At 35.3% G+C, this 16,092-nt stretch overlaps 3 protein-coding genes across 5 annotated transcripts; 2 read left to right on the plus strand and 1 right to left on the minus strand.

Moving 5' to 3' along the window:
* The first annotated feature begins 71 nt into the window (after positions 1 to 71).
* Pig-g (phosphatidylinositol glycan anchor biosynthesis class G) lies at positions 72 to 4,593 on the plus strand. The gene is made up of 14 exons (XM_078179967.1): positions 72 to 346; positions 458 to 614; positions 708 to 906; positions 979 to 1,188; positions 1,257 to 1,448; positions 1,576 to 1,918; positions 1,993 to 2,189; positions 2,268 to 2,513; positions 2,583 to 2,761; positions 3,097 to 3,281; positions 3,350 to 3,503; positions 3,577 to 3,877; positions 3,949 to 4,115; positions 4,253 to 4,593. Exons 1-14 carry the CDS (start codon positions 340 to 342, stop codon positions 4,482 to 4,484), a joined length of 2,769 nt encoding a protein of 922 aa, XP_078036093.1. The 5' UTR covers positions 72 to 339; the 3' UTR covers positions 4,485 to 4,593.
* Positions 4,594 to 4,731: 138 nt separating this feature from the next.
* Positions 4,732 to 16,055, minus strand: L(2)k05819 (transmembrane protein 94-like protein l(2)k05819). 3 transcript variants are annotated; one of them, XM_078179964.1, is made up of 27 exons: positions 15,953 to 16,055; positions 14,787 to 14,953; positions 14,564 to 14,698; positions 14,229 to 14,365; positions 13,952 to 14,145; positions 13,410 to 13,880; positions 13,170 to 13,331; positions 12,979 to 13,082; positions 12,809 to 12,903; positions 12,505 to 12,742; positions 11,899 to 11,992; positions 11,594 to 11,811; positions 11,285 to 11,520; positions 11,079 to 11,203; positions 10,847 to 10,995; positions 10,382 to 10,429; positions 9,727 to 9,861; positions 9,273 to 9,416; positions 9,144 to 9,194; positions 8,678 to 8,822; positions 8,408 to 8,616; positions 7,294 to 7,468; positions 6,874 to 7,119; positions 6,569 to 6,809; positions 6,402 to 6,495; positions 6,163 to 6,324; positions 4,732 to 6,078 (listed from the first exon to the last, which is right to left on the minus strand). In XM_078179964.1, the coding sequence occupies exons 2-27, from the start codon at positions 14,948 to 14,950 to the stop codon at positions 6,006 to 6,008; spliced, it is 4,245 nt and encodes a 1,414-aa protein (XP_078036090.1). In that variant the 5' UTR covers positions 14,951 to 14,953; positions 15,953 to 16,055; the 3' UTR covers positions 4,732 to 6,005. The 3 variants fall into 3 exon arrangements, with proteins under 3 accessions (XP_078036090.1, XP_078036091.1, XP_078036092.1); XM_078179965.1 differs by lacking the exon at positions 10,382 to 10,429; XM_078179966.1 differs by lacking the exons at positions 9,144 to 9,194; positions 10,382 to 10,429.
* Positions 7,428 to 8,376, plus strand: LOC144469554 (uncharacterized). The gene has a single exon (XM_078179971.1). It carries the CDS (start codon positions 7,602 to 7,604, stop codon positions 8,337 to 8,339), a length of 738 nt encoding a protein of 245 aa, XP_078036097.1. The 5' UTR covers positions 7,428 to 7,601; the 3' UTR covers positions 8,340 to 8,376.
* Positions 16,056 to 16,092: the final 37 nt, after the last annotated feature.

A 16,092-nucleotide genomic window follows, 5' to 3' on the forward strand; every position in this document is an offset into this window, starting at 1 on the left:
ATTTTTAATCTCTAGCTTCGTACACTTTAGATTTTGCCGCCTGCGCGGTCGACCATTCTGTTTATCATGTTTTTAAGTTATGGAAATGTTTGGTGCTATCCAAAGTTTTTTAAAGATCTTTTTGTGGATTAAGACAGAATAGCATCGCAACAATACAAATTATAACGTCCTCGTAACTATGTACATAGAAGAAATGCATATCGAAACTATTACTATGTAGAAGTAATCATTTCTTTGGTGTATTCGTATTTTAACCTAGTAGATAGATCAAATGATAGTTATTCTTACAGTCATTATATCTGTGATTTAAAATAAATCGGACTAATAGTTCAAACAAAAATGAAAGGTGCGGCAATGTTTTTTTTTTGTCAATGAAGATATTCTTAATATTTGTTACTTTTTATAATTTTTTAGTAATGTAAGAGATAAATATGTATTTTCGTTTTATTAATTACAGATAAGGAAACAGATAAAAGCATAGTTGTATTATTTTATATTCTTATTATTGGACCTTTGTCTACTGTATTATTTTTGAGTGGATTTTTTCCTTTAACAAACTATAGTAATACTATAGCAACTGATAATGACATTCCAAAATTTGTAGAAAATGTGAGGTAAGCTATGGGATTACTACAGAGAGGCATACATAATAAAGTAAAGAACTTTTATTGAATGATTATTTTAACCATGCCAAATAAATCTTATAGAGTAAAAGTAGATACGCTATACCAACCTATGGTAAAGAGAATGGTCATAATGGTCATTGATGCTTTGAGATGGGATTTCATAACAGGATCCGTTGGAAAAGTGGCTATGCCTATAACAAGCAGTCTTATAGCAAATTCTTCAGCATGTTTGTTTCAAACCAAAGTGCATTTACCGACTGTTACAATGCCACGAATCAAGGTGCCATATTTTAGATGAAACCACTTTTTAAATATTTTTAAGATGCAGCAACTCTTGTTTTCTGTCACGTAGGCAATCACAACTGGTATAGTTCCCAGTTTTATTGATGTGGTTTTAAATTTTGGAAGTAAACCAGTTGCTGGTGATAATGTATTGTTCCAAGCAAAAACCCACGGCTATGAATCAGTATTTTATGGGGATGAGACTTGGCTTTCATTGTTCCCCTCAGCATTTAAACGCTATGAGGGTACTACATCATTTGTTGTAACAGATTTTACAGAGGTATTGTGATCCAACATTTTTATCCCATTGGTATATACAGTGTAATTCAATGGAGATTAAAAATTTAGGTTGACTACAATGTAACTAGGCATTTACGTAAAGAATTGAACAGTAAGACTGATTGGTCAATAATGATTCTCCATTATCTGGGTCTTGATCATATTGGTCATGTTCATGGGCCATTTAGTCCACTCGTTACAACAAAGCTTAAAGAAATGGATACAATAATAGCAAAAATTCAATCAAAGGTCCGACAATGGGTATGTGTAGCAATTTTTATCCAGTACTGTTTTAAATGCAAATTAGAACAAGTATGATTAAAAAGAGGAAATAAGCTGTAATCCATTTTCCATATTTATAAAAGTAGTATGAATTTGTTATCTTCAGAATCAAAATAATGATTCTTCTCTGTTTATTATCTGTGGGGATCATGGAATGAAAGATTCTGGTGGTCACGGTGGCTCAACAATATCAGAAACAGTTGTACCTTTCATTGCAATTGGTGGCAAATGCATGCAACACGATAATCATTTCACCGAAATAACACAAATAGATATAGCATCCACATTGTCCACCGTTTTGGGTGTCCCAATACCACATTCCAATGTGGGAAGTGTGTTTCTGGATTCTTTGTATGACTTACCTGTATCAAAGAAACTATATGTGCTCTATTATAATGCAAAACAAGTGTTCAGTCACTTTCAACAATTGACAGATTACAAGTCTGAATGTGAGTCAATTAGTTGCAATTATATTAATTTTTCAAATTCCTTGAATAATACAGGATGCTTTATATCCATACAGATGCATATCAAAAATACAAGGAAGCACTAAAACTTCATACTGCATGGCTCCATACTAAGGATCATCCAAATGACATGACAGATGATATTGTAACTTCTTACAAGTATGCACTCAAAGGCATGAAAGAACATCTCATAAATAGTATGATAAAATACGATTTTCATTCGATAATAATAGCCACGCTTTTCTTGAGTCATGTAAGGATTAAAATCTTGTATCATTTTACAAAGATACGTTTAAACTATGTATATATGAATAATCGATAATTCTTTTAGACAATTTGTATTTTATTCAAGAAGAATATTTATACATTGGGTACTTCTAAAAGTACCATTTTACTAGTTCTGTTAAATATAAGTGTTTGTGTAGTGGTCAATTATTTTTGGAACGTCGATGGCATATCGCTACTTCAAACGAAAAATTTAACCAGCATCATCATAGTATTATTTATAGTAATTATTTTAGTTATCAATTGTTGCTTAGTCGCTGGTGGTATTTATGTCAACTTCTTCATGCTCAGGGTAAGAAAATTAGAGCACAGAACACGTTTATGTATTACGAAATTTTCTAAATATTTAATTAAAAATTAGAATACCGGGAACGTACTGGGAAAGTGTTTGCTTCCTCTTGGCGGCCTTGTACACGCCATAAGCCTTAGCGGCAGTAGTTTTGTGGAGGAAGAACATCAAACTTGGTATTTCCATTGGGTATCACTCCTTACATTGTTACTTTACGATTTTGCTGGAAAGTTTTACACACATCTACGATTGTAAGACAATTTTATTAGTATGTTGACTCTTTGTCTTATGATTTTTATGTTTCTAATTTTAAGTATTTCAATAAGCCTATTTACTTTAACATTTTATCGTTTTTCGTATAATTTTATCCTATTTTCTTGTCTGATCGCTGTAACTTTTCTACTTGTCCAAAGAGTTCAAAGCAGTTCGTACTTGTCTGACCATTGTGTCGCATTCTACTTGCTAGAAACCACGTGCATTCTTATTCCATTTGGCTGGTCATTGCATCCTATTCTACTTGTCTGATATTATAAGGCAAGGAGTGAATTCTGATATTATAAGGCAAGGGCTAACTCCTAATTTGTAGTTACAGGAATCACAAACAGTATTTATATGCACAAACTTGCATAAAACTTATATTGTTACTGATAGGACATAGAATCCTTAGGAAATTAAATAGTACTGGAGATAAGTATGCTCATCTCCCAGACATAGCTGGATTCTTACTAGAACAAGAGAGTAAACTGGGCATGACAATTATTCTTGTCACTGGTAATAAATAATATATTTGTGCATAACTGTTAACAAACATATTTCTAAATATTTAAACATTTTCTCAGCGCTGCTACTTTTAATATGGCTCGATTTTACACAAGAAGACGAAACGTACAAATTACAATCACTGATGATTAACTCAATTATGTGCGTGTGCATTTATTTACGCCACATGAGCAGTAATAGCGTTATCGAGTTGCCATTGTATCCTCAGTCTAGGTAAATTTCATTTTTCCATTAAGAACCTGTGCGATTCATTCGTCAAGCTATAACAAAAATTCCTGTGTTACAGAGGAATATACGAAGTACAAATTTTCTGGGTACTACTGTCAATTAACTTTTTCACTTACGTTTATCGCGCAAAGTTAACGATCCAATCTGACCAAACGATATTTTTAAGAACCACATTATTTTCCATTGTACGATTGTGGGTCATGGTCGCAGCAGTTATACATCAACCGTATAATGTGATTCTTCTGCCATTGCAAGTAATTTTTAGTGGTATAATTCGCGGGATTGTTCAAGACAGTAACAAGCAACAGATAAACGCGTTCGTGTACGCGTGGATAGGCAACGTGTTTTACTTTTATCAGGTAAACTCGAAGAAGCTATATCGTTGGTGGAAGTAACAGCAATTCAATTAACAAAGTACAATCTTCTTCAGGGGAATTCGAACAGTTTAGCAACTGTTGATGTGGCCGCTGGCTACGTTGGCATGCGATCCTACATGCCAATCGTTAATGGATCATTGATAATCATCAATACTTATTCGGCGCCCGTTTTGGCGTTTCTTTTGCTCATTTATCAAACTGTATCGCAATACTCATATGAGTAAGTAAATTTCATGATTTTAAAAGGATCCTCTGGTAAGAGAACATAAAAAGTTGATGTTTCAACCAAAAAGGTCCGATTAATTATTACAACTTGGGACAACAATGCAATTCTGTAATGTCGCTTTTCTTTTCTAGCCCACGTGAAATTGTTATGCAAATAAGTAGAACGTACATTACATGGAGATTAATACCATTAACCGCGTATACAATCATAATTAGTATTCAACGACAACATTTGTTCGTATGGTCAGTGTTTTCGCCGAAATTATTGTACGAAGCTTTGCACTTCACTGTCATCTGCGTTGTAGTATTCGTGATATTAATTTTAATTATGGTGCAGAAACTGATGAAAATTTATGCGAGGTGATGCAATGGTTCTTAAGTGTTTTATACCAAAGTTGTTTCATGGTTGTATGTGGAGTACAAAAAAAGCACCAACATCGAGAGGAGCAATAAAGAATTAATATCAAGGACAATTTTATTTTGAACTTTCGAATTTCTTTACAATTAATTATGCTTAACTTAATTACCCAATTATATCTATAAAAGTCGAACGTAAAAATAATCGCTGATATTCGTAAAATGATAATTTTGCAAATATCGTTCTTTTTTTTTACAATTGATATCATTTATTTTCCAAATTAAGCTAGGATTGTAGGTGATCTGCCTCGTGTTTAAATACGGTTGTATAAGTAAATAACGTACATGGAGAACAGAAGTCATACGAAAACATTATTTTATAATTATACAACCTGAATGCAGTTCGAATAAAATCGGAGATAAAATTCTATCACAAATCGTTACGATTAATAAAAAACGCCGAAACGTTATGTTATATCTTTTCTCTATAATAGACTAATTTAAAATCTATTTTATCGTTAATTTACATTATAGTTACAGTGACTCGCGAAGCCACTCGGTAAAAATACAAATGTAAAATATCGATTACTAATCACGCAACGTAATGTTGGAAAATATCCCTAAAAAAAACCTTGTTAAAGCAGAACGCTAGGTCATTTTCTAAAATTCAATTATTATTCTCTATAGGAACACGACAAAACGAAAAGAAGTAGCAATATACCCGTTCGCATCCGGTGTAAACAATAATCGACTTATTTTAATTGATGCCAGCGGTATTAAAACATTTCACGTTCTTTCGCAAGTGTTGCTACTTTCTATAATAAATATTAAATAAAAATGATCGAAATACAAATGGCTCGTTCCCCCATAAATAAACGCACTCTAAAATATAAAATTCGCCCCTCCGAATAAATATCTTGAATCGCGCCTAAGAGAATCTCTCGTAGACAAATTTTGACGAAAACGAATAGCACCAACTTAATTAATCTAAAATCAACCTAAAATCATAGTTAAGTACACGACAGCTTTTAAGCTCGAAACAGTACATGCTAATGCTCCTCAGCACGACTCTTAAAATAGAAAATATTGTTATTCGTATTATACAAAAATAGAAATACTTTGATATTCATTTGTCGAATCACGAAAACAATTCTACCGTTTTTTTTAACGTTAACCCGTGTTGATTGTTAAATACAGTTGGCTTGCAAGGCTGTAAAGTTTCCCGCAGTTCATTCGGCTCCCCGAATCCAGGATTTTCGAAACACGTCTTGAAGTGCCGAACTGTTTCTCCTAATTAGTCGAATAGTTATAGACACCTCGCTCTTGCTATCTAAAGGAAATCCATATTCTCCACAGCGAAATAGTTAGCTTTCACGCATTTGTGACAAATGTAAAGTAAATTAATCACCGCTTGGTTCTCAGTGTAATAAAGTGTTGTTACAGCGGTAGTATAAGTTCGATTAAAACTCTGTTCGATTGTTTAAATCACCGAGGTTCCTCACTTCAATTAACAATTGATTCAAACTTTTTAAAACGGCGAATTCATACCGAGTTTTGTACCAAATTCTAGCCGAGCTCTCTTCTGATACCTCACGTTTACTCTGGAAATAATAGGCATAATTCAAAAATTGTCGAAGCCTACTCTCCTACATGTATGAAACTTCAAAAGAAAAAAATATACTCACTTAATTTCTTGCCACTTAATTAATTCATTAACAGCAAAAATGAGAGGCAGAGAACTTAAGAAGAACAGAGGAAGATGAAGCGGAAAATCCGTGATCTTTTCACCCTCCGCTTTCCAAAACGAGCAGAAAACAGCTCCTGAGAATGCTGCTTGTGCGCACAGACTACAAGAATCGTGTGAAAAATATTATAATGTTAACTTGACTACGGTCATTACGAAAAAAATGATAACAATACTCACGTTATAAATGCACTTAAGAACCACACGAAATTGTTGAAAGGTTGTTTCCTCCAAATAGAGTACTCTCTATGTACAAAGCCTACAGATATTGTTACTGCAACCGAATGAACCACGATTTAATAATGAGCCTAAGAATAGTCTGTAGACTAATCTTGAATGAAACTCACCTAAATGTAAAACTAACAATGACAAAGCAAAATGCTGTACCACTAAGACGACATTTGGTTTGGCACCCCAACCACCCCATGCCACCTCTCCCCTGGACTCAGGGTATACATAAAGACACTTGGAGTCCATGTTTGCATAAATGGGGCACAGAGCCAAAAAGGAAATACACTGAGATAAAACTATAGTTATTATCGTGGGTAGAAACTTGCTACCGTAGCACCATAGAACGAACAATGCGATCTGTGAAACAAAAGAGAAAATATTTAGTAAAGCCCGGATGGTAGAGGGTGTTATAAATACTTACTTGTCCGTTTATGGTGCACTGATTCTTGCCCGTGGCGCGTTGCATTATGGTGGTGTCTTTCGGTGTAGCGATCATGGATATCGATAACATTGGAATGATTAAGCAACTCAACCATAATACCTGATCGACAGAGAACAATGGCGGCAGCAGGAGGAAGCTGGACAGAGCTTGTGTGAAGGAGAGTGTGACCGTGCAACAGACCCAGAATTGCACGCAATTCCAAAGGCACTTCATGTAATGACGAGCCTAAACAGTCAATTCTATGTGAAACATCGTTCGCCATTTAAATTGAAATTATATAGAACAATATCCAAGATATGAATGAACATAGGTTCTCTTATTTAAAATGATTTACTTCTATTCACAGAAAATTACGAAATGGTAGGTGATGTACGGTACACTGTGATTAGTGAGATTTACCTCCATAATCAAATGGAATATGGCGATTGGATCCTCGCGCTTCACGCTCAGCGAGCACGCAACAGAGTTCAACGCTCTGCTTATATCGACCGGAGACGGACCTTGGTCTTCTCTCGTTTGAGTTAATACAGGAACTCTCTGGCAAACTTGCGGATACAATGGTTCTACAGCGACTCTAAAATTGCATCAATTGTTAAAATGATTCTGAACGCAGCGCAGAATAATAAGCGAACAACGCCGATAACTTCTCGCTGTCAATCAGACATTTTTTTTATATCCCACTTTATGTACAATATATTTCGAACGAGATGGTGCACATTGCCGAAGTTCCCTGTCGTAGGACAGGGAACTTGGATAAACGTTCGATGTTCTGGGACGAAAATTTAAAGTATCTACAGCCAGCGACGAGACGACCGATGACATACAGCAAACCTTACAGTAAACCGACTATACAACTTGAATCGAACACAACGTATAAAAGATCCTATATGAAATTTGATTGTGTTCCTCGACGAAGATTTAATTACGGTGATCATGAGAAGATAAAGAATAAAATCGACGAAAAAATGACCTCTGACACTGTTTACAAACTGTCCTATCAGACTTTACAAGGGAAAGTACCGCAGCCTTTTCTTCCAAGGCCACGTTTGTTCATCGAGGGGTCACGAGATTTGACAACCACTCACGGGATGTCCTACATGGATCCTGGACTCGTAAAAGTGAAATGCTATAAACCATATCGAGCGAAGCATGTTCCTTCCGTTCCAATGGAGAGTGAGTCAGTAACGAAGGGCTCTTACCGAAACTTTGCTATGCCTATTATCAAAAGGCCAAGGAAACCAACGTTTTGGCAGACGAAAGTAAGCACAGACTACCAGACCACAAGTCAGTTGTCTTATCAGTACATAGGACCTGTTTCCAAAAGGATCAAAATTAAACCTAAACCAGCGATGATTAATGCTCGAATAGAGGACGATACTATTTTTAAAACTAGTTACATGATGCCAGGTCGTCTCGTCATTAAGGAGAATGTAGTTTCAGAATAATATTTCGTCTTTTGTATTGTGTATTCCAGTTTTTAATAAATGTGTATTGCAATGTTAAAGTTAGTTACCCTGCGTCCGCTTGCATGAAAATCGGCATGTTCTCCGCGTTGGCAGAGGAGCCGAGCACGCAAACAACTTCTCCATAATCCTGCATGATGTGCAGCATTTCTCTAGTGACTGTAGTGTTGCAGTCGGTGAATAATGACACCAGCAAGGGAACGTTATCTATTAGTTCCAAGTGTGGTCGAATTTTGTCGATGCCTCTTGGTAGCTTCGCCTATGGTAGAAGTCAGACATGTTTGAAATTGTTCGAGAGAGTTATTTTTTGGGTGACTTACTCTGTTAGATAAATCGAAATTAACGGGAGCACTCTGTTCCGTGCTATCCGTGAGACAGCTTAGAGATCGCCATGCTTCCTGTCCAGATCCTAGATCTACACTTTGCACCAGCACGCTGTCCTCGCTTCTTACTGTATCCTGTTCCCTATTGAACATTACTTTATCTTAAATACAACTCTTTACTTCCCGTTTGGAACGAAGGGAACACAATAAGGAAAATCAGTATTAAAATATGAATCGTCCCTTGATAAATCGATCATGTTTTACTGTCGTCGTAAGCGATTATGCTTAAAATGAAATGCGCATAACAGTGGTTCAGGTGAAATCAGAAGTCATGACTTTTAAGTCAAAGTTTCTCTCTAACGTTTACGACAGGAAATGATCGATTTTGGAGTGGTCCGAGAGAGAAGAAGAAGAAGAGAAGTTGACTCGACAGAAAAGAAACGGGAGAACAGAAAATAATTACAAAAAGTGTGACGATCCAGTTCTCGTGATCCTTTGTACTAGGTGATTTAGACTGGCATGCAAAACCAAACAAACATTATAACATTCAATATAAAAGTAACGAACGTTGAATGTAGGACACAGAACAAACCTATGGCTCATGGCACTCTTCACTTGAGACAATCCGGGGTCGTTCCATTCGGTAGTCTCATCGTCAAACTTGACGGTGGAGAAGTCCGTGTTTATGGCACTCGGCGCGGACATGCTCATGGCCCGGCTGGTGTCCAGATTGGTGCTACAATATAAAGTAGATCATACAATAAAGAAACGGCTCCGCCGTGGTCCATTCATGCAGGATAACTTTTCGAACACAAACACATCAATGCAGCATATGTATGCAGCAGAAATGTATGAATCGCATGCTCTTAACTTTCGAGTCGGCGAACGTTCTTAAATCGGTAATAGTAATCGTATCGAGAGAAGCAAAAGCACGGCTCTCAATCGACAGTAGTATGTATAGTTAAAATGTTTCGAAATAAGTAGACAATGGATATGTATTCTTTTAGTGTTTATGTGTGATAAAGAGAGGGTAATATGTAACATACCGAGGAGAGACACGATTAAGCAAGTGGCTGGCCTCATCCATGCAGGAGTAATTATGCTGATGAGATTGGGCCGAGGGAGTGGGTGAGGACATGGCTGCTGCCTGGCTCACCCACCAACCCACTGGACTCTCGGACCTAATATCGGTGTGTTAGTTACATACGTTTTATATTCGTGTAATTCATGTATGTTCGATGATTATAACAATGAGATATTAACACATGTGCAATGGTACAACTTGGAAACATGTACGAGAACAAATGTTGCTCGAGATCGTATCCGCTAATGAAGAAGCAATTAAACTCTAATCAGAAAGTAACAGTGGTTACCAATCACTATTGGCGTGAAATCCAGTCGGAACTAAAACGCTCTAATTAGAAACATAATAGAAAAAGTAGACGAGAGGACTTATAAGAGAAAGAATACTTCGAACCCACTAAAATACAATAGTAACCACAATATAATCCACTAGAAAGTATAATAGAAAGATTAGAGGGAGGATAAAAAATCGAATCATTGCATTCAAAGAACTGTAAACTCTATGGATAAAAAAAAAATCAAGATAATATTCACAATAAAAGAGATATTAATATACAGAGCGTAACGAATAAACATGCAAATTAGTAACAGTAATGAAAGAAAGAGGTATAGACAAACATATACGATGGGGTCATGTGTGGATATCTCTCCAGCCATTGCTGTCTCCTGTAATGTACATGCATATCTTACATTCACATTCATAGTTAAGACAAGTAGCTAGTTAAACAAGTTCATATCAGACAGCACCATTTATTTTAGACTTACAACAGATTAGATAAACGACATTGAGAAACTGACAAATACTTTAATTGACGAGTAAGACAAGGTAAAAAAAAAAGAACCAGAACAACGGAATAATCGTAAAACACCAGCAACGTATACAATTAGTGTAAAATACTCAGTGTTGAATATGTTTTCATGTATACAACAGATTTTTACACATATAGAATATAACGTATTTATACTCTCCAAATGTGAGGACATGCCCCAAACTTTTCAATATTAATCCAAAAGCAAAAGAAAGCAAAGCAAAATAGTCTTGTAGAATTATCGTTTTAGTAATAATAGAATAATGTATAGTACCTAGCTCTCTCACTGAGCAACGAAATATGACAATTCCATCCGCTTTCCAGACCCATCTTCTCCGAGAACACTCGAGACCGCAATTCGTTCTCTTTGCTGAAGTGTACGAATCGTATACATGCTCTGTCTAATTGTTCGATCAATTGCACCTGTGAAACAAACCGCGAATCAATCAAATTCATTAAAGTAGGTGATTCTTGAAGGACACTACGACGCGAATTAAAAAGCTCACCATATCCGTTTGCGCTTGATACTGCATAGTGACCATTCCAATGAAGACTTGGTTGCACTGAATTTCAAAACAACTTTCCACATCACTTATGTTGTCGTCCTTGTTTTCATTACACAACAAGGAGTCTATAAATATTTACACAGAAAAGCTTTAAAGTTTGCTAAACTTGTAATCTTACAAATAATATAAATATGTTTAGAACTAACCAGTTGAGTGGAATTGTCCAAGAATGCCTTTCACACGGGGATCAAGAACATTTCTAAAGTCCCAGGGCAATGGAGTGGGACTTCTATGGGGCGTGTACAAATGTTTGCTGTCTGCAGGAAGTTCTAAGTATATCTTAGACATTTTACTGCTAATACCACGCGTTAGTGGTCTGTATGCAAACGCAGTGCAGTATGATGTTAAGCTTGTCCTTTGATAAAAGTCTTGCACCTTTTTTCTGGAATGCGTATGGAAAAATTTATTGACATTGAACCATTGCAATTCATTCTAAGGGAATTGTTCCTTTGTACCTATCGGATGCGGAAAGTGGACAGAGATCGTGACCATCCCAAAACTCAATACACGAGTCCAAAATTATGTCCGCTGTACCCTGTGTTAGTAATTGTAAACCGCCTCCAGTGCGTTCCTTAACTACTACGGCGACCATATGCGGAAAAGGGAACTTCAACTTCGTTGCAATACTTAAGGACCTTGCGAACTTTATGTCGCGGCGAACCATTTCCGGTTGCTAAAACGTAGTTGTGTAAAATTTGAATTGTTCCGTCCATAAATAGTTAAGTAAAGTTAAAATTGGAATGTTACACAATATGCTTACAACATGTCTAAACGTGGATAATTGTTGCTCCAATTGGAATATATGTTGTGCCTGGTCTTGGAAACCTATCTGCTTCGCTAACTCACACAGACACCTACATTTATTACACATGAAATTTTAGTAAATGGTAATTTACTCTAATGGAGACAGAACAGTACAGAGAGTGTGAGAATGTCCCATGATTAGCATTCATATGATTTATGTACAATAATGATTGGAGTGTTCCATACACCAATACAGATTAACTATAAATATGGAGGATACATAAAGTAACTATGGTTGGACTGACCACATCTGTCCAAGGCTCCCTGATTCGTCCACTAAATACACTTGTCTTGAACTTTGTATTGTATCTTTTGCCTGATACCCACTTTTATCTTCTACACTGTGATCCTGGTAGCTGACAAATGTGTATGATCAACGTTACTGGTAACTGGAAGTGTTACCTTTGGACTGTCTTAGGAATTATGAGTATGATAAACTGGACGTAATTAGCTTGATAATTGGAAGAATTAGTTTGAATTATGCATACAAACAAAGGGAGAAAATGCAGTGCAATAAAGCGTATTAATGAAACACAAAAAACCGAACGGACAATACACATACCGTCTGTTCGTAACCGGAACAAGATTCTCATTGTATAAAGCTTCGCAAGTGACATGACAACAGAACTGCATATAATGCTCTTGCGTTTGCATGTTACATGTGTTGAGTAGAATCGCTAGACCTAGCGGTTTCAATGAGTTTAAATGCTGCCTCCAAGCATGATCATCAAACTGTAGACGAAATGGTAGAGCATGGTCATGGGTAAGATCCAAAACTTCAGCTGTTGAATGGGACATGTCTGAAAACAATTTTCCAATCAGTATATAATCGAGCAATCATATACATTTTTTATTTTTTAGTTTACCATGTTGAACATAAGATGTTTTATTAGAATACTGTTTAGAATCATCTGTATGAGTTTGGCATTGATGTTCAGAAGTTTTATCTAGACTACCAGCACTGTGAAATATAAGTAAGTTATTAGTACCTATATCATACTTATTGATACTTTAACATCTGAAAATGATGATGTACCTTGAAGCTGGAGATAATGTATTGGCATTTCGTAGGAAGAATACCTTTTCTGCTGTTGGATTAGGCCATGAAAGAATTCCTTTTTTATCAACACAACATAATGCCTGAAAATTTTGTATTACATTTCTTTTTATTGTACTGTTGAATATGCTAGGCAGAAAATGTATTCACTTGTATGATGTTTAAAGTACCGTGACTGATCCTAAAACGTGTAAGATACTCGCAGATCTGGACATCATGTGCTCCTTACCAAGGAGAATATTGAAAAAATATTCTTTCAGTTCCATCCAGTTATACACCACCTCTGGATAACTCGGGCCAGAAATATCAGTATCTTCAAATGGATCAACAAACTAAAATCATGATCATGATATATATGTTGCAAGCATTACACAATCGTCAAAATTTCGCTGGCTTGAAGTCATATTAACCTGAAGTTTTTTTGAAGACTGATAAAGTTTAAATAAAGCTTTAAACCGCGCCATTCCAAAACAGTTTAGAAAAATCCAACAAATCGGAAATACTAACGGAAGTAGAGGAATGCTAATGGCAATTGGTTGCAGCAGGAACATTTCGTTCCAGTGACCAACACCAAAGTATTCGTACAAATATAAATACCGGAATAAATTTACAATTAACAAAATAACTAAAAGAACTGGATAGGCGAGCTGTTCGATACAACATATCATTAAAAGGTGTCGCTTGCGGTTATGATATGTGACTGGTCTGTCGAGAGCTTGATCAAAAGCCATCCTGAGATTCATCAAATATGGGGTTTCTTGAAGTTTGTAAATTTTGTTTTTCAGCGGTGCCCGTGCCTGTGGCGTCGAAAATATTTCATTTGCACTGTGGACTTGAGGACTGTACACTTCTCTTACATGTAACACTGGTGCATCCGCATCCTGAAATTATTGTACTCTCATTATCTGTTTCACACTGTGAGTAGTCTTATCCATCAATGCATTCAGCTTACATCATAAGGGACACAATATCCAGGTGCTTGCTGTCCAGGTTTTATTACAATTATGTCTCCAGCAACCAATAATGCCCATGGCAAGTTTACAATTTGACCATCACGGTATGTCCATTGTAAAGTTAAACAAGGAGACAATGGACTGCATAAATGTGGGTAATTTTCGGATTCCCATTGGCAAGAATGCTTTGCAACTGAAATAATAAAAATATAATCATATGAACAAAATTTAAGGGAAGTCAATTTAAATTCATTCTGTATGGATAAAAGTGTTTACCTTCTAGTTGGTCAAGAAGTGTTCGTACTCTATGAGGAATTTCTTTGTGACGTAATTTGTTATCTGATACAACTAAAATAAAATTTAAAACTACTAAACAACAGACTGTCAGTCCTTCATAAGGCAGTGTAAAGTACCTGTAATCATGTAAAAATGATTTTTACAAACTGTTTAAGTCATAATTCATATAAATTTTGTAGTTATTAATAAGAATTTTATTTATTTCTAGCTTTCTTTACATTTTAAGGAATGTAACTAAAAAAGTGTTATAAGCATTATTATGCTTTGAAAATATATATAATCTAATATATGATAAACTCTGACAAGTTTCATACCATGACTCGTTGAATGTGTAGAATTCAATGACAAGGATAATGGCATTGATCAAAAGCGCAATTGCTGAAGTCCAACACAGGGTTGTGTACTGACTACGATGATGTAAAGTGTCCTTTAGCCAAGCTTTATATTTTCTGCACATAATATATACATTGTATACAATATTGAGTGTGATAGATTCCTTGTTTTAATATGAAAGTGAGACATGAGTAAAGACATTACTTGTTTCTTCTGCATTCTTCTTCATACTCTTGTAAAACCCTTTTAATATCACGTTGCAGAGTTTCAAGAGCAATAGTGGTTGTCAGTCCTAATGATTCTGTGAATTTATTGTTTGCTTTCTCATTTGTTCTAGAGCTGTGGTCCTTTGCCTGATCCCCAACCATTTTCTGTACCATAAAGTTATTAAATTCTCTTTATGCTTTATTGCATAGTATACATTAAAAATTGTATTCAACGTTTTATTGTGTTTAAGACTATGGCATTCAATTTACTGTCTTCAACATTTTTCATGAGTGCAATTGAAGAAAGACATTTAATGCAGAAGAAATTTCTATCAGCAATTCTTCAATGATTTTTCAAGTAGACAATAGTAACTAAATAACTTCTAATCATTTGTTAGCAAACTAGCAATACTTTATAACTTTGTAATGTATTTGCAAAGTGTAACAGCATAGGTCACATGCTTTTACATTGGAAAAATTGATATTTAAGACAAGCAGTAACATGTAACTATAATTCTATTGCATTGGAAATATAAGAAACAACAATTGTCAACTTTTGTATATAATATATCAAATAATCTAGACTTTTTAGACTTGTCTTTATTTATCATTATTATGTTGGGAAAAAAATTATTCTGTCTTCAGAGAACACAAGTTGTGTCTTCCTCAGTCAATGCATAAATAGAATCTTTCAAGAATGCGATTTATGTTATTTTGCTGTACAATCACAGATACATTTGAAAAAAATGATTGAAACATGCAAAGTCAACGGAAACTATACATGAAAAGGATGATCTTGAAAAATTGATTCTTTCAGAAATTAATTTATGTGTAGACATGCATTTTCACTCATGTATTTAATCTTCAAGATTGCGGGAAAGCAAACAGTATGCATTGCAATTTGTGCACATTATGACTCGTGTCACAAGGAAATAAGTAACCAAAGACTAAATCAACAGAAAGAAAGCAACATTTTGCATATTTTGTGTGCCACAAAAAATAGGTAGAGGAAACTGAAATAAATAAGGAGAAAACGATGTAAATACAATTTATTAATACAGCCATGTTGAAGGGTCAGAAGCAGGAATGTTCTCCAAAACAAACGGAGTGAGGTTAAAAATGTATTAACACTTGCATAAGTTAATGAATGGGTTTATAGTGTACCGTTATGTTTGTCACGTTTCAAAAGAGCACTTCGATTCTTTAATATAGGTTTATATATTGTATAATTAAAAATAATGGGAGAAGACTCATAATTGCAAATGACCTGAATCAGAACGGAGAATGCATATTCGACTACGCTC

Source organism: Augochlora pura, chromosome 4 (genome assembly GCF_028453695.1).
Source record: "Augochlora pura isolate Apur16 chromosome 4, APUR_v2.2.1, whole genome shotgun sequence".
In the NCBI taxonomy this organism is placed as follows: Eukaryota; Metazoa; Arthropoda; class Insecta; order Hymenoptera; family Halictidae; genus Augochlora; species Augochlora pura.